This window comes from Bactrocera neohumeralis, chromosome 6 (assembly GCF_024586455.1).
Source record: "Bactrocera neohumeralis isolate Rockhampton chromosome 6, APGP_CSIRO_Bneo_wtdbg2-racon-allhic-juicebox.fasta_v2, whole genome shotgun sequence".
NCBI classification, from domain to species: domain Eukaryota; kingdom Metazoa; phylum Arthropoda; class Insecta; order Diptera; family Tephritidae; genus Bactrocera; species Bactrocera neohumeralis.
Genome location: NC_065923.1, coordinates 79,571,563 through 79,593,295, shown reverse-complemented (window position 1 = coordinate 79,593,295; position 21,733 = coordinate 79,571,563). Strand labels below are relative to the sequence as shown.

The window sequence follows — 21,733 nt, the reverse complement described above, 5'->3', positions numbered from 1 at the left end:
TTTTTTTCCAATTTTGAATTTTTTTTCCAATTTTGATTAATTTTTTCAATTTTGACATTGTTTTTCCAATTCTTCGTTCAGGTGTAATTTTTTTAAAAAATAATTGCAAAAAGTTGTAGCCATAATTTGATTATGTTAGGTGGCGTCGATATGAAGCTCATAGAAGAGCTTTAAAACCAACAAGAAAGGAAACATATCTACATTACTGCTAAAAAAGTTGTTCTCTTCTAATTTAAAAATAATACCAAGCCTTACGTTCAATACAAATGTTAAAAAATTTCGTTTTCCACCACAAATTAAAATTTAAGTTCGCACATTCATAAGTAAAATTGTTTATTTTAAACGTAAATACTTTTGTTTTTGCTTTCTATTAACTTCTAATATTAAATTTTAATTTTTTATGTATTGCAACATAAACACAGACTACGAAAGACACCAAAAACGCTAAAACTAAATGCGCGCGTCAAGTGTTGTGACATATTTTAAACGTTCTTATAAGCAATAAAGCCAATAACTAAATATTTCAACAATTGGCAAATGTGAAAGGCACCAAGAGACCAAAAAATATGCATAAATGTTAATAAAATTCTAATTTTGTTTTTAAAAAACAACTTTTTCGCAAACTAATTTCGTTGCTAAAATATCTTTGAGGCGTAAGAATTGATAAAATAACGTGAAATATTATTTTTAAGTATTCTAGACACACACACATACGTAAACACCTGTAAATAAATCATTATTGAACATATACGGTAAATAAAATTACAACAACTAACATGTAAGCAGTAAATAAAATGATTAACAACGAATAAGATTCGCCGTCAAACAATGATTTAACTTTTTCCTGCTCAAACGCTTGACAATACACACATGCGAGCAATTTGCTAACAACAACAAACACTATATATACTATATACACCATTCTATCAAAATACAGTTAGCATTAAGTTACACACAGGCTTAGTTGCTGGCGCATGTAGCACTTGTAATATGTATATATATATGTAAATACATGCACAGTAACTAAATCACTTTATATATATATGTGTATAGATAAAAATTCTTTTCTTTTATTGTTTACTTCTTTTAGACGCTATTTGTAATCAAAAACTTAGTAACCTTTATATTATATATAACTGTATGTAATAGTTGTAGGCATAGCTACTCTACACACTGTGTTTATATTAAATGGAATTTTTTACCACACTTTTTTGCGCCCAAACAATTTCAAATATATTATTGTTAATTTTACTTTATTTGAATTTATATTAAATAGAAATTTAATTTTAAGCGCTGACATGGAAATTGTATGAGCCAAGTAATAATGAAATATATATACAAATTAATAAAAAGAAATTATTATATATTTTACATACACACACAAAGCATTTTCGGACACTATTTTTGTTTAACTGAAAGCGCCAGAAAAAGCGTCACAGTTCACAAACTTTTGTGCTCACAAAAGAAATATAAAACACACAAGTAATTAAAACTAACAAAAAACAAATACAACATAACTGTTATACGTAACTAATTGGTTTATTTAAATAATTAGTTGTATTACAAGCAAAAACTGTTATTATAAATATTACTCTGCTTTGTACAATTGCTTTAAATCACATTTTTGTAGTTGTTGTTTATTTCTACTATTTTTCGTTTTGTATTTTGTTTAATTTAAGAACTTTTTCTTTGTTTTAATTCACAATAGGTACCTTTGTTAGCTTCTATAGTATTTCGATTCTGCTAATTAATCACTACCTCTACATACATACATATATAACAACAATTTATACAGTTATAAATATAGTAGCAAATATTTTTCACTATCTTTTACTATTTTTCTTTTATTACAAATGTAAATACTTTCAATATCAAAGGCACAACACTGTTACAAAGTTTTTACTATTGCGCCAATTAATAAAAACTATATAATTTAACATAATTATCAACACAATTAATGAGTTCACGCCTCACTCTAACGGCACTACATGGCACTTTGTTATTAAAATAATTATAATATGGTGTGCAGCCCTACTAAGCCACTTTCTAATAAACTTAATGAGTTTAAACACGTTTATTGGCGACTTAATTGAGTCAATTAGCTAATTGTTTGCATTAATACTTTTAATAGTGGAAATAAACACTAACTGACTCAATTGAAGTAACTTTCTGAAGCGCCTATTATAGCTGAATTCAATATATACAATTCTCTTCTAAAATTTTTTTACTGGAATGCTTTTGTGAGTAACTCAATTTAAGCAGTTTGTTGCCAAAATAATCCTTTCATTTTGTACAACTTCCTTGAACAACTAAATACTTTCACCACAGCCTGCTATACACCACACTATTTCTCTCTTTTTCTATCTCTGCCTCTTTGCCAATGCTCTCTCTTTTTCCCTCTCTCTCTATCTTTCTCTCTATCTTTTTCCCTCTCTCTCTCTCTCCCTCTCTCTCTTCTTTCCCTCTCTTATTCACTTTCTCCGATACCCATTTTTCTCTCTTTATCCCACTGACTACTTTCTTCCTTTCACATTCACATATTAATACTTCAATACAGCTTCAAGCATGTCGTACTTCTGCAAATCTAAAATATTGCCAATCATGCGTCTTTTAAATATAGGCAGCGTGCGCTCTGTCAAAATATCCAGTTCATCGACCAACTCTGCGGCGTTTTGACTTTTTGTAGACATTGTTTTGTTGTGGTTGTTCTTCTGCCGCTGCCGCGTTACTTCACTTTGTCGTGCTCCGTTCCCGTCATCACTTGCTGCATCTGTGTCTGAACTGTCCGATGCGGACGATGACGACGACGATGAGGAGAGTTCTTGTATGGCCTCGGAGACTTTATCCAAATCTGGCAATTCACTCGCATTCGACACGAAGAATGGCACTGCAAACGCGGACATGCAATAACCATAGACGCCGAATTGTCTTAATTGTTGGCGGAATATTGTTTCGGGATATAGGACAGCAGGGTCCAATTCGTAGTCGCGTATGAACTGTGCCAATGTGTCGTAATAGATTTGCATGAATTCATTGAAATGCGCATCGCGTAGCGGTTTCTCTGTGCAAGCGTAAAGATAGTGTACCAGATCCAAGATTGGCGGTGAGTAGCGCGAAATTTGAAAGTCAATCAGTTTGGCCTTGATGGCGGTGTTGCGTTGTTTGTTGTTGGACTGCAATAATATGGTGTTGAATAAGATTTGAATGTTTTATAGGTAAATATTGAATTTATTTTTTTCTCTTTAGTTTGGGAAACATTTTGAAAGGCAGTGGATTGTACAAATATACCTAAACACTGGCCAGGTACTGTGCCTGCCTTTCTTATATAGAGCCTGCTTCTCCTGAAGTCACCGCGTGACTTTCAAATAACATAACATCACGGCGCGACAGTCACCCAAGCACTGGCCAGGCACGGTGCCTGCCTTGCTTATATAGCGCCAACTGGCTGCCAGCTTCCCGCGAATTTACCGCCTGACTTTCTAATAACACAACATCACGGCGCGACAGTCACCTAAGCACTGGCCAGGCACGGTGCCTACTTTGCTTATATAGCGCCAACTGGCTGCCAGCTTCCCGCGAATTTACCGTCTGACTTTCAAATAACACAACATCACGGCGCGACAGTCACCTAAGCACTGGCCAGGCACGGTGCCTACTTTGCTTATATACGCCAACTGGCTGCCAGCTTCCCGCGACCGCCTGGCGCGACAGTCACCCAAGCCAGCACGGTGCCTCCCGCCAACTGGCTGCCAGCTTCCCGCGAATTTACCGCCTGACTTTCAAATAACACAACATCACGGCGCGACAGTCACCTAAGCACTGGCCAGGCACGGTGCCTGCTTTTCTTATATAGAGACAGCTGGCAGCCAGCTCCATCCCCAGCGACATCACTTCGCGGCGTAAGAGTCACCTAAGCACTGGCCAGGCACGGTGCCTGCTTTGCTTATATAGCGCCAACCTGCTGCCAGCTTCCCGCGAATTTACCGCCTGACTTTCAAATAACACAACATCACGGCGCGACAGTCACCCAAGCACTGGCCAGGCACGGTGCCTGCTTTGCTTATATAGCGCCAACTGGCTGCCAGCTTCCCGCGAATTTACCGCCTGACTTTCAAATAACACAACATCACGGCGCGACAGTCACCTAAGCACTGGCCAGGCACGGTGCCAGTATATTTATATAAATCCACCTTACGCGCGTTTCCCAAACTCTTACTTCACACATAAAAACAAACTTACATCGAATTTGTAGAGTATGTTGTTATTCCAGAAATCGCCGTGACATATAACCGAGTAGGGCGCATACGCCGCGCCATCGACTGCATCCAAGCAAATGCCTTGAAAATTATCCTCAATCTTATGTAGCGCCTGCAGCACCTCACGCATCTCTGGCGTATCTTCACCGCTCAACTTCAAGTCTGCCTCGAGCAAATGACGCGTGCGCCGCACATATTTCTTGCCAAACTCCACTGACACTTCCTCCATGTCCGGCGTAAAGAGGTTGTCATCCATTTGTGCGACCAACGCGGCAAAGTGCGCCGGCTGCCGCGCTTGCAGCACAAACGACATAGCATGCAACTGCGCGAGCGCACGAAAGGCGCACAACACCAAATCATAGGTGGGTAGATTGGTGCGTGAGTTGATTGCAAAATCTGCAGCGGTTAAATCCTCAAAAATTATAAACTCAGTGTCGTCTTTCAACGAAGCATATAACATTTGTGGCGCGGCACTAAACTGCGCGCGCGTTACTCCTGCCGCGTGTGGCACGTGCAGCGCGTTAAACTCACTAAACACATTTGCGTACATAAACACTTCACGTGTGTACATATCCTTGACGCGCATATGTGTGCGGCGCGCTGGGCTTGTAGGCGCGATCTTCAATATCGTATGCAACGCCGCTGACTTCGTTGGCGCGCTTGTAGGCGTTAAACGTACTTTCAGCACGGAGCCATAGGAATTTTCACCAGGTCCGCCTATGGGCTGCACAGCCAATTCGAAATCGCCGATGGCATTGCGATTGGCTAACTCACGGTAAGCGTCCAAAACTTGTGGGGAAAGTGAGTCACTTTGCTGTTCCAGTGACGCGGCGTCGGCTGGCACACTTTTTACCGCAATATTTTGCTTTGGTCTGCTCTCCAACATGGTTGAAGTGTTTACAAATAAATTACGAAAACAAATAACGCAACACAAACACAAACTTGTAATTTCACGCGCACTCTTTCACTACGCGCTTATGTAAGTTAAGTAAGTTTTGAATTTTTGTTTTGATATTGGCCGCGTCCGCATACGCTTATTGCTCTTCCGCGTCGTCTGTGTCCAATTGACCGACTGATTCCACCAACTAGCCGTCCGCAAGCTTTTATAGTAGTGAGTGAGCACTTGTGGGCGCGCGCTCTACGTTCTACAGCGATTCAAGTGTACGCCGGCTATTTGCTCCGTTGCTCTCTGCTCTCTGTCATAACGGTGACATTCACGTGCTTTTGGCGGCGGAAATCGTTTTTACTGTGCAAATATCACTGTTGTTATAGTTGTTGTTGGCGCCTCCCCCGTTGTTTGGGGTAGCTGACGGTTGCACTCGGCTGAGTGCTTTTAAGCCGCTTCGGTTTTTTGCTGCTGCGCGGTATTGCACTCGGTTAAATAGCAAAATCAAAAACTTTTTTCTAACTAACGATCACTACAGCAAGTCAATGAACCCGAACGCCAAATGTAAAATGCAACAACAAAAGCAAAACTAGTGAGCTTTTACTTAGATAATTAGCGATTGTTTATAATTCGTTCGCTATTTTCTGCATTCATACACCGATATGTCTATATTATAGCACCTATAGGTTCAAGGCTGTTCAAGTGAGCGCAGATAAGTCAATTGTTTGAGTGGTAAGTTTTGAAGGTTCATTAACCTGCTTGATTAGTAAGCTATTAGGTAAGTAGTCATTACTGTCGTTAATATAATGCAGTTCTTGAAACTATAAATATCTTAATTATTGAACTATTTTATTAAATCTCTCCATCACATTTGACGGGATTATCGCTATAATAAGCTCATAATCGCTATTAAGCTCATAAGTGGAAACAAACCTCACTTTTGTAATCCCAAAATTCAAACAAGAATTAAAATCACATATACTTGTAAATATACTTTTCAGTGGTCGGTGAGGCAGCAATGAGCGAATGAGCAAGCTTTGCGTGATTCAAACTTACTAAACAAATCAGCGCTTTGGGAGATTTTTAAATTTGAAAAAAATTTTGAAACATAACCTTAAAATTTGGCTAAGTTATACAGCGTTTTAACATTACTTAAGACTTTAAATTTTTCCATTATAGCCGATGGTATTGATTTGATGATACTGTCGTCTAAACTTTCACGTGATTATAGGGCGTTCAAAGTAAAATGTAAGACCTAAAGAAGTGTTTTTTCCTCTTCAGGGAAAGCAAAATACCAAAACTTGAAGCGAATTTATTTTTGGCATATAAAATACTTTTATTAACTCTAACGGAAGTTATTGGAAATTTTTAGGACCCCCATTCGTCAGATAACGACATTTCGCTGTATTCTGAAGTTTTTGACTAAAAAATGGGAAGAATGTCACGCAAGCCACCAATGAAATTTGTGAAGATTACGGAGACGATGCTGTATCAGTTCGTGTAACACAACAATGGTTCGCTCGCTTCCGTTTTGGAAATTTCGATGTGAAAGATGTACCTCGCTCGGGTCGACCTATCGTTGAAAGAGTAGGGAACTTAACATTCATCATCAAACGGTTTTGAACCATTTAAAAAAGGCTGGCTACAAAAAGAAGCTCGACGTTTGGGTACCACATTAATTGTCTGTGAAAAATTTAATGGGCCGAATTAACATCAGCGATTCTTTGCTCAAACAAGATGATATCGAACCATTTCTGAAGGGAATGGTAACAGGAGACGAAAAGTGGATCAAAAACGACAATAAAGTGCGAAAAAGATAGTCCATGCGTGGTGAAGCTCAACAAATGGTCGCAAAACTAGGATTGACGCCTCGAATGGTTATGTGAAGTGTTTGGTGGGATTGGAAAGGAATCATCCATGATGAGCTGCTCCAGCCTGGTCGAAGGATTGATTTTACATTTTAATGTCAACAACTGTTGGTATTGAAGCAAGCAATCGAAAAAAACGGCCAGAACTTATCAACAGAAAAGGCTTCGTCTTCCATCAGGACAACGCTAGACCACACACATCTTTGAGGGCTTGGCAAAAACTGGGAGAATTTGGCTGGGAAGTTTTGATGCATCCACCATATAGCCCTGAACTTGCACCAACAGTCTACCATTTGTTTCGGCCAATGCAGAACTCCGTAAATAGAGTAAAGTTGGCCTCAAAAGTAGTCTTTGAAAATTACTTGTCACGGTTTTCGCCGAGAAACTAGAAAAGTTTTACACTGTCTCTAACGGAAAATGGCAAAAAGTAGTCGACCAAGACGGTACATATTTGGTTCATTAAAGTCCATTATAAATATAAGAAAATAAGTTGAAGTTTGATTAGAAATACGAAAAGAGTTTTTCGACAACCCTATATTTTTATAGAAAAGGAAAAAAAATAAAAAAAAAGACTTACAAATAAATTTTCAGAAAATTTTTCATCGCTTAGCGGGCAACATACGATTTTAGTTGCTCTTAAGAGACTTATAGACTATTATTAACACCACAAATAGTTGTCAAATTCTATCGGAGGCTTGTCAGAACAACTGTCAAAGATCTTAGAAGGCTGTAAAGCACCTGTTAAGACCAATGATATTTCTTCCCATTATATTAGTTAGTTATGCAACAAAAAAGAGGCGCATAATAAATTTCCGTTTGCATATTAAAAATACCACATACATATATATACATATGTGCAGACAAAGGCCTCGTAAAATTTATTAACAATTTTAATGCGGAATTGAGCAATTTGCCAATGCAATAAATATTACTTACAAAAGCTTACACTACAAACAGACACTATAAGTTTTGCCGGTGCAGGTGCAAACTTGTTTCATTGCTGTGCGGACAGAAAGAATCCCCCAATAGATAAACACATATGTAGATATTTACAAATTTATCTATGTATTTATGTGTGTGTGCGTGTTCTCACGGCTACTAAATAATGCATCCATAGTGAATTCGCGGTCAATGTTCTGGCTGAAGGCCGTTTCTAACGCCAAACCGAGCGGTCAACGCACACACCGCTGAATAGCATGCATTATGCACATAACTGTCTGTTTGCATACACACATATGTATGTAGGTATGTACATATTTATGTATGCACGCTGTTAATTAGTCAGCCAATAGTTGTGAAGTGCATGCGGTGCAAAAGCTTTTTTAGACACATTCTTACCTACATACGTACATACATATATACATATGCATACATATGCATGTATGTATGTATGTATGTAAATAGCATGCACTTGGAAAAGCTTGCTGTGGAGGTAAGGCAAAAGAACAAGGGAAGTTGGTGGTCGGCCGGTGTTTGCCCACACCACTGTCACGGCAACTACAGTCACGATTGTGTTTACCATTTGTATCCGGATATGACTGCATTTAATGCCGCTGATATATGATATATTTATTTACATCTAAGTATTTTGGTATTTATAAAAAAAATGTATTTAATTATGTACTTATATGCAGACAGACATATTTAAAGGCATACCTATGCAAGTAAATTCAATTCAGAATATGCAGATATTGAAAGCAGCAGAAGCAGAAAAAATTAAAAGTTCAAAAATTATGAGCTTCTGACAAAAAATCGATTTTTGCCTAATTTTTTGTAAGTAATATCTTTTGAATGAACAATTTTCTAAATGTTCGGAAATTTCTAGTACCACGGCTGAACAGATTTCCGATCAATATACCCAAGATATTTCACAGCTCTATTTTTCGGCCTTGTGGGACTTTCGTCAATTCGAAAAGCATGGTTTTGAGAAAACCACCGCTGAGTGCCACGCTCCACAAAACAGCTGCTAACTTGCGTAATTTAACAGATTTCAACTCGAAATTTTGAGAGCGTAGTTTTGTACCTATCTCAATATGCAAAAACAAAAAAGAAATAAAACCAATTTTTTTTCAGTCTGACAAGGTAGAAACCCCCTTTAAACAACAAAGAGAGTGTGAGTATCTCCGAGGTAGAAAATTGTGTCGATACATCCAACTGCAGTTCAGAGGATTTTCTGTGATATTTGGTAGTCGAAAAAGTCTTTTCGTACTTCTAATCAAACTTTAACTTAATTTTTTTATATTCATACTAATACATAAATAAATAAAGAAATATGTAACATTTTCAAAAAATACAAAAATACTTTTTCGACTATCCAATATATGGACCAAACATTTTCTGCAATCGGAGAATTCATATCATACCGAGCGATCTCAATTTCCTTTAAATAGGAGTTTATCATCAAAAATGCAGCCTACATTTTATTCAACTCCCCTCCAACCCCCCCTATCGAAACGCAAACCAAGTGCACTGTGCGACCAAGGCAACACCAAATATGTTGTAGGTAGTTTTAGCCACAGTGCAAGTTCACCGACACACCGGAGCGCTCAACAACAAACTCAAAAAAAATGCCAACTCAGCCATTTTAATTATGCAATGCATTGCAGTTGAAGTGTTTTCCACGCTAAACAGCATTTCGTTAAGCAAAAATAGTTAAAAATAAATGAATGCGATTGTAAATTCCGAAATGTTATCACACCAAAGCGCGCTTGATAATGCATGACTTCGATTCTACAAATATACATATGTGCGTTTGTATGTCTGTATGTATGTGTGTGAATACTAGCAGCGATTGTAGCGTAAAATTTTTATCAAAATTGCTGGAATAGAAATTTGATGATAAGCGCTTTTCAACCTCAATTCACTGAGCACTACGGAAATTTCTGCATCACAGCAGGCACCTTTAGAGACGCAAGCGCATTACGAGTATTAGTAAACAAATAAATGTTATAAATATTTGACTCCAAGGGCGGTTATTGGCTTAGCTGCAGCGGCATTTGGAAATTCACAATCATTTTAGTTTCGAAAATGTAAATATAATGTGACGCTGCATGCTAATTGCATAGATGATTAGCTTCCGCATGTGTTTAGAGAATGTCTAGATTTATATATATATATTTAGAAATTACATTAGGTTGATTCGAAAACTCGAAAAGCTGAAGACTTAAATTTTCCTAACCACACAACAATAAAAAATATTTTTGTTGTTGTTCTTTTTGTTGCTGTTGTAACGGTTAGTGAAAGTCTAAAGTCAGTGCTCGAGTAACCGAAAGTAGCCGAAATATACCCAGAATAAATGTTTCTTGTTGTTGTTGTAGTAACGGTGAGTGCAAGTCTAAAATCAGCGCTGGAGTGAGCAAATTAGCCATGTTTACATGATCCAAATGTTTAACCGAAATATACCCAGAATAAATTTTTACCAAGAACTTCGAAACAAATCCAAATAGATCAGACTACATCCTCCCAAGGTTGAATTACAATACTAACTACCAAGTGAGAATACGCTCTAGAGGTTAATGAACAAGAGATTTAGTAGGGGAGAAGAATACTAACTCAATCTACACCGACGGTTTCAAAATTAACTACGGAATAGAGACAGGGGTATATTCCAAGAACCTTGATATTTATATTTCCGTCAAGCAAACTCAGCTAGCATTTTCCAAGCGAAAGTACTGGGCATCGAAAAGACCTGTGGAGTTCTACTGAATAACTGAGAGGGAGATACAGAGATCTATATATAAAGTAAGGTGGCATTGTCAACCTTATCGTCGCCAAAGATAAACTCCAGCGTGGTCAACCTACGTAGGAAGGCTTTAGCGCACAGGCAGACCAACTTCACTTGTCGACAATTTGGGTTTCCGGAAATAGAAACACTTTTGACAGCGAAAAAGCAGACGAGTTGGCCAAGTCACGAGCCACTATAGACGAGTCTGAGGCGGAGACAATACCGAACGATCAAGAGGTAGCTAAATATGCAATTTGAGCAAATAGTTTAGAACAGATGTAGTTCTACAAATGCAAGATAGCGAAACAGATATGGTCGAAATATGATAAAATGAGAACTAAGGACTTATTAAATAGGTCCAGGCAAAGCATATATAGACCGACAGCCACTGGGGCATTTGACATTTGGAGAAAATGTGTTAAAAATCAGCTCTATCGCAATCCCGATGTCGCACTCTTGGATGGATATCACAAATGCTTCGAAATTGACGCCGGAGGCAGTTATGCCAGCAATTTTTTTTTGTTGCTATCCTCGTTCACAGCTTTAATCCACAACTTATCGACTGGTAGTTGCGTATTTTCGCTAAAAAATTCCACAATCCTAAAACAAATCCCTTAATAAATTGGTACACACACATATAGTATTTATAGGCGATCGCCTTGCATGCGCGTACTGCGTATTACTCATACGTCACGGTGTTCGATTACATTTGCTGGCCTCCGCTTAGTTGATAAGCTTAATAAACATAAATTTGATTTGAAACCCAATTAATTGGGTCAGCGTGGTATGCAATACTTCCTTGTGTTTATAAAAACAAATTTACATAATTTTTGTAAATAATTTAATCTGCTGCTTCCACCATGTATGAAAGGATTCGATAACGCAATGCCCTACATTTTTGACTAGCAAATATTTAGAGAAGTAGCGCGGATGTATGCGTTTGCGGGAATTTCGTTAGTTTTGTGAGAAGCTTGCGTATTGGTTTGTCTTTTCAAAATTATTTGAAAAAGGGCGTAAATATTAAAGTAAAAAACAAAGGGTTTTGGCACTAATGCTTAACAGAGTCTGAAGAGCTGCTTATATACATATGTAAGTGTCTAGTAAGTTATGTATTTTAATGTGTTGGCTTACCAGTTACTTTAATGTGGGTTGAGTTATTTTCAATTTGGTTGCTGTAACGAAAAAAATATATAAATAATAATATTAATACAAAGGTAATAAAATAGAAGCTATTGTCAAATAATAAAATATAAATACAAATGTGCAACAGAAGGTATCAAATGGGCTTCTGCTCCAAAGAGCAAGTCCATAAACATTCTTGTGAATATTCAAGCAACAATTAAGGCTATCCGTAGTGCCAATAAAAGAAAAAAACAGACCAGCTGGCCAACTCGGGGGCAGCAGATATCCTAATTTCCCTAAGCTGCCCCAGGCCATGCAGCTTCTTCAAAGGTTGTTTGCAGCAATGGACCCTAGAGGAAATTCTCGGGTGTTGGAACACAAACGACTCATTCCACAAAGTTACTTGTAAAAGTGGATTGCTGAGCATGCGCGGAGAATTATGAGACGTAGGAACATTATCTAGACGAAGCCTTCGACCGGATGAGACGGGACACGGCTCCCAATACTTCAATTTAAGAGACATTAGACAGCTGAGATGGAAGAAACCGCCAAGTCCACTGAATTGTTGGATAGGGGTTAAGGGGTCAGTAGGGTAATCTGGCCTGTTTTTTGACATTTTTTTTTTCACAGAAATTTTTATTCTACAATAGAACTTTTTTCACATATCATGAGGTATATCGTGGAGTGTATAAACAATTTTTTTTGATGATATCTGTCGGAGAAATGGCTGGGTGAATGAGATGCTTTTTTTCACTGGCGGACACGATTCCTCATGTTTGGATCATCTGAAACACAAAAACCCAATTTATTCTTAAAAAGTACGTGAATGGTTATCGTCCCTACTAGAAGCTTGAAAAAATGTTATTAAGTAAAAAAGGCGTTTTGTGAAAATTAAAAAAAAAAAATTTAAGCAAATCGGTTGAGTAGTTCGACCGGAATCATGTCCGCCAGTGTGTTTTGAGAAAAACGCGTTCAAAGTTGGAGGTGTGCACTCCGAGCGCTCCGAACGTCGCCTTTTTCGAAACCTTCCAATGGTAAAGTGGGTTGCTACATTAATTCTAAGGGTATAAGGAAACAGAAAATGCAAAAAAAAAATAATTTTTTTTTTTTTTGAAAAAAGACTACTGACCCCTTAATTTTGTTACCACTCTGCCCTACGGTATGGCGCTTCAGATAAAAATTCAGATAAAACTTATCGACCTCCTCGAAAATTAGTTTTTAGAGAGAGAGAGAGAGAGAGAGAGAGCGAGAAAGAATGGAGTTAATGTATTATATTGAAGATATAATAATGCTTCGAAAATTTGAAGGTGGTTCGGATAATACTTTCGGAGATATGTATGTCGCTTTTTTCATAGTGAAACGGAGAGCCGAAGCTGCAGTATCGATCGACTTGAAATTTTTACCCGATCTTCTTGATGTATTTGTCATACGAGTATAATTTTCGAAAGAAAGGTTTTTGACAATCATTTTGACTCTGAAACTCTCTCTTTTCCCGAAACGCTCTTTTCAAAGAGAAACGGAGAGCCGGAACGGTAGTATCGATGGACTTGAAATTTTTACTCGGCCTTCTTAGGTATACTTGTCAGGTAATGCTCGAAGGAATGATATTTGTACTGATAATTTCGACTCTCCAGTGTACATTTTACACAAAAAAACGATGTTTAAATTAAATAAAATGCCTCATTTCCGGACTTGCAAGCAGTTAAACCCTCTTAAGTTGTATTGAGTGCAAGCCAGGATTGTTATATACATAAATGTAGTAAAATTATGTCCATCAAAGCTTTTAAAAACCTATGCTAGCAACGACCTAAGTTGAACACCTACATATAACTCCGTTATGCAAAGTAGGCCGTTATATTGAAATCACAAAAAATATTTTTCTTCACAATTATATTATTATTTCTGTACTTTTACTTCAAGTTTAAGAATTTTTAGCACAAAATTCATTATTGATTAATAATATAAAATCATTTGGAAAAAGTTGATAAAAATCCCAGTTTTATCATAAGAAACGCTAATGTTGAAGGCGAACACTTCACGAGAAACTGCGCACCAGGCAGAGGCTCAAGCGCCGAATTCGTGCAATGAGAACAACAACAACAGCGTACCGTTGGGCAAGGAAGTAGAGGAGGATAACATGCAGAGACGAAGCAGTAGTCGTAAATATAATCGACACGATGCTGGTCACTATGCGGACAATATGTCGGGAGATGAAAGTGACGAAAGCACCGATCGCAGAATGACAACAACGCGAAAATCGCGTAAAATTCAGGTTAATAAAAAATGCCTTCCTTTTGTAGTTTGGAAAATAAATGAATTTATTGTTTTTAGCCAACCGATGCGCACGACTATGACGGCGGCGTATCGGATTGCAGCCACTGTCGTAAGCATCGTATGGCGCGGGCGCGACGCAATCGTCGCAGGAAGTCGCGTTCACGCAGTCGTCGTCGCCGTCGTTAGATTTTCATTGTGCTGTTTAGATTTTGGTGAAATTTTCTGTGTGAGACTCTTGAGCTAAATTGGTTTTATTGAAATTTATTATGCGAAATAAAATGGTAGTGAGTTGAAGACATGTTTGATAAACGTAAATTGTTCGTACCGTTATATAAGTAGTTATTTAGGGGCAACAAGGTACTATATAGACCTATTTGAGAGCTGGTTCAACGTTATTGGAATTTATTTGGAGTGTTATAGATCCGGATCCGTAACGTTTACGTAGACTCGATAATCGTAAGAACACATTTGTTTCTAGAAACGTGTTGTCTCACATCTATTTAATGATAAACACTACACTTTTAACTAGTGTTGGAAGCAATAAAGTATTGAACCAAGCTCTTTGAAGTCGTAGTAAGCCCATCTAACTATCACATCACAGAAATCGGGACATGATTCGTAAAATCAACTCATTTTGATCGCTACCGACCTCGGAGAAAATACTTAAAACAATTTTTAGTTGTTCCAAAAGAGTCGAGTTGAAAATTTCAGACTTAATAAAAATTCGGGCCCGTTTGGGCTACGCTATTGTTGTTATAGGGAGTATCTAAGCCCTGTTTGGGAAAAATTAAAGGCCACTTAACGACAGTTCCAAACGACGGCCTTGGCCTTCTATCATTTTTGCCGAGAGAAGAGCTTCTTTGTTTGTTGTGTTTACGTCTTCAATGCTTCCGTGGTCTGAGTCGACACGAACTGTATAACTTATACGTTGTAAAGCTGGTTTGGCAGTAGCACTGCAGCTACTGTAAACTTTTCCCTTCGCAGAAGAGGAACTCGCTGTATCCCTGATTTGGTTCCTCATGCTGAATTTTGTTTTCAAGGACCCTGTACTTCAGCGTTTTATACCTATCGCCAGATACATCATTAGCAGATACCCCCTCCCCTCATGCTTTTGCAAGTTACCAGGAAGGCTTGCTCTAGAAACTAGTCCAGTTGTCTAAGTGTGCTGGTGCTAGCAGAGATTTCTATTGCCCAGTCGGCACTCGGATATATCTACGAGGATTTTCGCCGATCACTGCGTCATAAATATAAAAATATGTATCTATATATATTTAGAAATTACAAATTGCTGGAATTTTATTTTATTTTGTATTCAATTCATTGTCTGTAAAAGGTCCAGTATTTCATTATGTCTAATAATATTACATTTAAGATTAGGTAAATAAATGGAACTTCCAATTTCAGTTTCCGAACACACTACCATTGCAAATACTAATTGCTAGTCAAAACTAAAAGATTATAAATACAAATTAATCAAGGCGAAAGCACACAAATGGTCTGTGGAATTTAACTCAATCAATTGCATCTTCTTCTTCTTCTCATATAACTATCGCAATTTCAAATAGTTCGATAACACTTAAGAAAAAGCGTACGCTTTACAAACCATGAGTGTGTGGAGAGAGAAAAGAAAAACGAAAAAGTGAAGTACAAAGTAATGGAAAATCAAACAATTAGAACTAAAATTTTAAGCCAAAATGAGTTCATTGGAATAGAGGAAAGTCAAATGCGAATTGAATGTAGTTGAGAGCCATGCACACAGACACACACACATACATTTACACATTGATCAAGTTTTCCCCATTACACACTATTCGTTCGAATCGGCAGTGATCGATTTCTCTTCCGAAGTCTTTGAGGATGAATCCGTTGAATGAGCAATATCAACAATATCCACATTATCGCCAACAGAAGCTGTATTGGCTGCCTCCACCACCGAGTAACCGATATCGGGTGGTGTACCCTCTGGATAGCCTAAATAATAGTCTGCTATGCGACCAGCCTCACGCAAACCGCTTAAGAAGGCACCATGTACCGTGGCGGGGTAGTTGCGTATAGTATGCTCGCCGGCAAAGAACAAACGTGGCAGCTCATCTTGCTCCTGATTGATATTGGAGTTGGTTGGATTCGGTGGTATAACGGGTGAGGCGAGCAGATCATAATCGCTACCAGAAGAACCTACAGATACGAAGCTGTACGAGCCACGTGCCCAGGGATCGGCACGCCAACGTGTTACGACAGTCTCTTTGGGTTGCGGCACCGAACCATTGCCGAATATGCCTTTTAGTACCGCAATACAACGACCGACGATAACATCATCCGAGACGTTCTCCATTATAGCGGCCGATTGCCCGGCAACTAATGCAAGTAGCACTGGCGATTGCGAGATGCTCCAGAATAGAAATAGTTCACCTAGAAAAGCATAATTTTTTATTTACAAATTTCTTTATTATATTGACAATTATAAAGCAGTTACCGCGACTAGCTGTTGTGCTGCCTACATGGCCAAATAGGTTTGTGTTCGGATCCCAGAAGATGCGATCAAAGCAAAGCACAACTTTATTTAGGTTACCGAAACCCAAGCGCTGTATGGCCGATTGCTTCCAGTCGGGTAGCGGTGGCTCAAATTTAACAGTGTTCGCTTGTTGAGATTGCACTTTTGTGGTGGCTATTTTAAGCACACCCAGCGTCAGTGTGCAGAGCGCAATGTCTGCTTTATATGTGACCGAAGAATTGTTTGTCTTCAAGTTTTCGGTTACGATTTCCACACCAGTGGGAAAATATTTAATCGTTTTTACAGCGGTATTTACGCGTATGTCTAAACCTTCCGTTAAGGCAATGGGTACACAGGAGTAGCCATTGCGTACAGTCGTGTGATTGCCGATGAATTCGAAGTCGTCGTCTTGATCCCAATGCTTCAGTGAGAGATTGCTTAGTGGCGTGGCATTGGCGAACTCCAGATTCGCAAAGTGCCAATCAAGTATTTGACGATCCTTAGACGAGAGGTAAACGTCACTGCAAAATACAATTTGTTTGAATTTTATTGAAAAGTTATATTAAAGACTGCGGCACGCACCTAGGAGGATTGCTTTCGATTTCCTTTAATTTGGTTTCCAGCGTCTCCTCCTCTTTTTTAAGTTCTTCGTACTCTTTGCAAGCTTTGGTCCACTCAAAATGTGTGGAACGTATTTGAAACTCGTGCTCCACCCATGCTGTATCGCCATCACCACTACGTTGGGGACGCGATTTCAGTAGTTTTGCATGGGTTTCTTTAAAGTTCTTTATTTTAGCGGATAGCTCCGAAATGCGTGACTGATTGTCGATAACGGCACGTTGTGCCTCAGCAAGCAACGTCAAGTGTTGCACTTGTTTTTCTTTCACCGACTTCTCTTGTAGCTTTATAATCCATTCGAGTGCGCGGCCCAAGGAGATGGGATCATCGTTGGCGTAGTTGAAGTCCAATTGGTGTGAAAGATAACTGGCGGACTCGAGCAGACGATTGAATTCGCGTTCCACCATGTCGTCCTTGTGTTTGGGCACTGGTTTGCCACAAGCGCCATATAATGGGCATGCTTGCCTTATGGGCACCATTTCCATGCCAATCTGTTTGCTCAGTATAGTCATGGGATTACCCCAAACACCGGTCACAACCATAGCACCTAAGTCGGCAATATAGTTGTTTTTACGAAAGGTTGCTATGCGTCCACCCACACGATCACGTGCTTCTAATACAATTACGTCCATACCGAATTGTTGTAGCTGCTGCGCAGCTGCCAACCCTGAGATGCCTGCACCAATTACAATAACTTTACCCAATTTCTTTGTCGGTATGGGACGTAAACGTTTAAATATGCCGAAATTTATGAAACCATGACGCTCCAAGAACGAATGTATACGCTTTACTAAATTTGGATCACTATCAAAGGGTTGTTCCATATCTTTGATGGCATTTTCTACAATAAGCTGCTGCTTTGGATTCTCAATCCACATTTGCAAGAGACGATTGCGTATATTGAGGAAAACACGTTGCGCCACCAAACCAGTTTTGGTGATATCGGGAAAACAGGCAGCTTCGTTGGAGGTCATCTTATCGAATGGTAGACGTGACTGAAAAGCAGCACCCTCCAGACCAGTCAGAATTTCTTTATACGCTTCGGCAGCAGCTGCGGCCGCCTCACGCGGATCAGTAATCTCTTTGGGAAAGGGACTACGTGCCGTTTCGGATTTGCGTGTTTTACTACTCTCAGAACGTCGTTCAGTGGCAGCACCGCCAGCTGCTGATGAACTTGATGGTGTACTAGGTTTGTCACCTGAATCCGCATTGCCACTGCCCGGTTTGTTGTAGTAATCAACCTGTAATTGAAATACTTTCTTGAACCTACACATTGTAATACTTTGTAATGTTAGGCCATAATTGTATTACGTGCTCGCGTGTGTGTGCGCGTCTGTCACGTTACAAAGGCACAAAGAGCTTACAGCAATCACTTCATTACAATACCTTGGGTTTATTCCGCCTGCTGGTGCGACGTTCATCACCCGCAGCACCACCTTGTGCATCATTGGAGTCATCATCGTATTTGATTTTATTGGGCGTTCCACTAGCGGGTACCTTGCGTTTTGGTGACATTTCCTCCACGTCCGAATCATCGCTTATCAGCGTTACACATTCAATTGTCTCCGTATTTGTGCCCAAGCTGCTACTACTTGTAGCCGTTGTTGTTGTACTGCTATTTGTATTTGTATTATTGCTATTATTATTATTATTATTGCTGCTGGCGCTATTGTTGTTAGTGTTTTTCGTTAACAGCTGCTGTTGTTGTAGGAAGACGCTGCCGGTGCCGGCGACACTGCTCCCGCTCATTACAGCTGCTGCGGCTGCCGCCGTTACTGCTGTAGTAGTTGAGGCTGCTCCCAATGTTTGTGTGGGCAGCGAAGACACGCCGGTGCTGGCTACATTGTTTTTCTCCATTTTACACGTTACTCTCACCAAATTTTTTCAATGCACACTGTTTTTATATCTTTTACGCATGTTTTTAACACTTTTCTAAATTTGCTAAAACTTTTTTTCACAAGTTTTTGCTAAAATAAGTCGTGCGAAGTTTTGTTTATGTCTCGTACGCCGCCGTATACAGATTTGCAAATAAAAGTATTTACCTGAAGGTAAAATGAATGAAAAGCAAACCCTAAACATTTTTGTTGTTGGTGTGTGACTTGGCTAAATTTAGTTATGCGCACAGTGCACTCTGAAGTGGAAATATAAAAATGGCTAAATTTGAAGAATTTGATATTGCGTTTTTAGTGGAAAAACATAGATGTCGCTAGTAATATTTTTAGTAAAAAATTCTAAGCAGATTAGAGTGGAGAAAGTTAAAAAAATTTAATGCGGACCATATGTTTGGGTTCTTTATAAGTCACAGTATAAAAAGAAAATAAAAAACTAAAATATAAGTAAAAAATAAATAAAAAAAATAAAAAAAATAAGAATAAAAATTAAAAAAATTAAAATATGTATCACCCTGCCCCACGCTTTCACAGAAATATATTTAAATTTATGCCTTAAAATTTCAAATTCGAACAAACACAAATTCTAAACAAACAATGAGCGTGCGCCACCCCCCATGACGCTCCTGAAGTGTGATCGCATTGCTAATAGGATCTACGAAATACATATGTATATATGTACATACGTGTATAATACAGGCTTTGCGTTCCAACGGTGGTGGCATAAGCAACAATAAACCAGCTTCAAGGTCAATAGATATTTTGAAGCCAGTTCTGCAATATCACTTCCTGCCGCGTTGCCAAATTGAAAATTCACCCAATTAAGTGCGAGCATTTATCATTCGGCTGCACATACATATGTACTTGCATACACACAGCAGATCAGTGGGAATTAGTGGCGAGCGTGCGTGGTTTTATGTCACTTTGTCTGCATAAGCCGAGAGTCGTTTTGTGGCCTACCCTTGCGATCCTTTTCCTGCTTTTCAATGCTTTAATTTTAAACTTCAAAATCAATATTGTGTCAATTTATTGGTTTTTAAATGATTTCGAATTAATGCAACGGTTATGGTGCAATTTATGGATTTAAGCGCATAATGCTTGGTTAAGCGTGTTAGGATTGTAATTGATTGGAATTGGCTGAAGAATTAGAAGACAATAGAGTGAGTTTTGAGAGAACTATATCCGCTATATGTATATGCGTGAGTAAATTTAAAAAAAAAATAATAATCAATTACATTTAATAAGGAATAAAGTCAATTAAAGACAAAATTAGGCGAATTAAAAAGAGTGGAAGGAAAACCACAAATAATCAGGCTTAAAATCAAGGGAAACTCAATATATAGTTTCCATTTCCACCGCACAACGATGGGTTCAACGTTTTCGTTCTGGTGTAGAGGTGGTCAAAGATGCGCCACGCTCCGGAAGACCTGTCGTCGAAAATTGCGATAAAATCGCTGAATTGGTCGAAAGAGACCGGTATGGTAGCAGCCGATGCATCGGTCAAGAGCTGGGCATGAGTCATCAAAAATTCATTTCAATTTCAATAAAAAAAAAAAAAAAAATTCAATAAAAATACCGCAAGACTTTTTTGACAACCCACTATATGTATTTTGATCTGTACCTGGAACGTTGCCTAAAAAAGGTGCGCCGACTAATGGCAAATACTTCTGAAAAGTACTCGGATAACTTCCCATAGGCATGAAAAGTTTGGTGCGTAGCCCTGCGACCCCTGAACTTATTCCCTCCGACGTTTTCGAGCCGTCTGTGTACTACTTGATTGTACTATCCCTAAGCACTCGAGCAACTCGAGAGTGGAATCATTCCATACAGCCTTGCCGCTAAGGGTAACTTTGAACTTATTTGTGAAGTTTACCTTTTTGGTAATGCTGTTCCTTGAGAAGAGAACCAATGGTATTATACAACTTAACTATTTTAATCCCTGGGACGGGATTACCTTACCTCTGGCACATTCTTCTGCTGTCATTTTTAGCAGTGTGTGTTTGGCTACCTGACTAATTACTAAGTGAATTAGTGTGAACTCAAGTATGACTTCTGGTGCTGCCGTCGACAGATGCACGCAAGTCGTTGCAGCTCCGATAGTTGGATCCCTACCGAAGTCTCTGAAGTTTTTGAGGCCCAAATCACCGCCCCGTAAGTGATTATCGGTCGCACGATCATGGTATACAACCACCTAACGATCCTTGGCTGGCAGCCTCAGAATTTATCAGCTAATCGATTGCACACCATTAGTAGCTTAGTCGCTTTGGCCATGACCAAGTCAGCATGCTGCTTCCACCGCGGAGTGGAATCCAGCGTCAGATCAAGATACTTGATCATGATGGTCATCTCCACTTCTCAGCCCTCAAGTATCCTAGGTATAAAATAATTTGATAGTTGTTCGCAAAAAAAAAAATTAAGAAATATGTTTAAGTCAAACTTTCTTTGAGACAGTAGCACCATCCACGGCAAACATACTTATGTATAAGATAAGATAAGATAAATAGGCAAGGATTGCACCGCGACCTTACGTCTTTTGTGCCCTCTCCTAACTCACAAAGATTCACCTAGGCCCAGCAGATTGATAAAGTCCAATATTCCACTAGGT

General features: G+C 38.8%; 3 protein-coding genes across 3 annotated transcripts; 1 reads left to right on the top strand and 2 right to left on the bottom strand.

Moving 5' to 3' along the window:
- Window positions 1-1,518: 1,518 nt before the first annotated feature.
- On the bottom strand, window positions 1,519-5,313 carry LOC126761873 (uncharacterized). The gene is made up of 2 exons (XM_050478299.1): window positions 4,240-5,313; window positions 1,519-3,173 (listed from the first exon to the last, which is right to left on the bottom strand). Exons 1-2 carry the CDS (start codon window positions 5,140-5,142, stop codon window positions 2,541-2,543), a joined length of 1,536 nt encoding a protein of 511 aa, XP_050334256.1. The 5' UTR covers window positions 5,143-5,313; the 3' UTR covers window positions 1,519-2,540.
- An 8,409-nt stretch (window positions 5,314-13,722) lies between these two features.
- Window positions 13,723-14,445, top strand: LOC126762029 (uncharacterized). Its single transcript, XM_050478505.1, has 2 exons — window positions 13,723-14,128; window positions 14,188-14,445. The coding sequence occupies exons 1-2, from the start codon at window positions 13,874-13,876 to the stop codon at window positions 14,314-14,316; spliced, it is 384 nt and encodes a 127-aa protein (XP_050334462.1). The 5' UTR covers window positions 13,723-13,873; the 3' UTR covers window positions 14,317-14,445.
- A 951-nt stretch (window positions 14,446-15,396) lies between these two features.
- LOC126761870 (possible lysine-specific histone demethylase 1) lies at window positions 15,397-19,246 on the bottom strand. Its single transcript, XM_050478296.1, has 4 exons — window positions 18,626-19,246; window positions 17,204-18,480; window positions 16,604-17,142; window positions 15,397-16,539 (listed from the first exon to the last, which is right to left on the bottom strand). Exons 1-4 carry the CDS (start codon window positions 19,094-19,096, stop codon window positions 15,938-15,940), a joined length of 2,889 nt encoding a protein of 962 aa, XP_050334253.1. The 5' UTR covers window positions 19,097-19,246; the 3' UTR covers window positions 15,397-15,937.
- Between the last annotated feature and the right edge of the window lie 2,487 nt (window positions 19,247-21,733).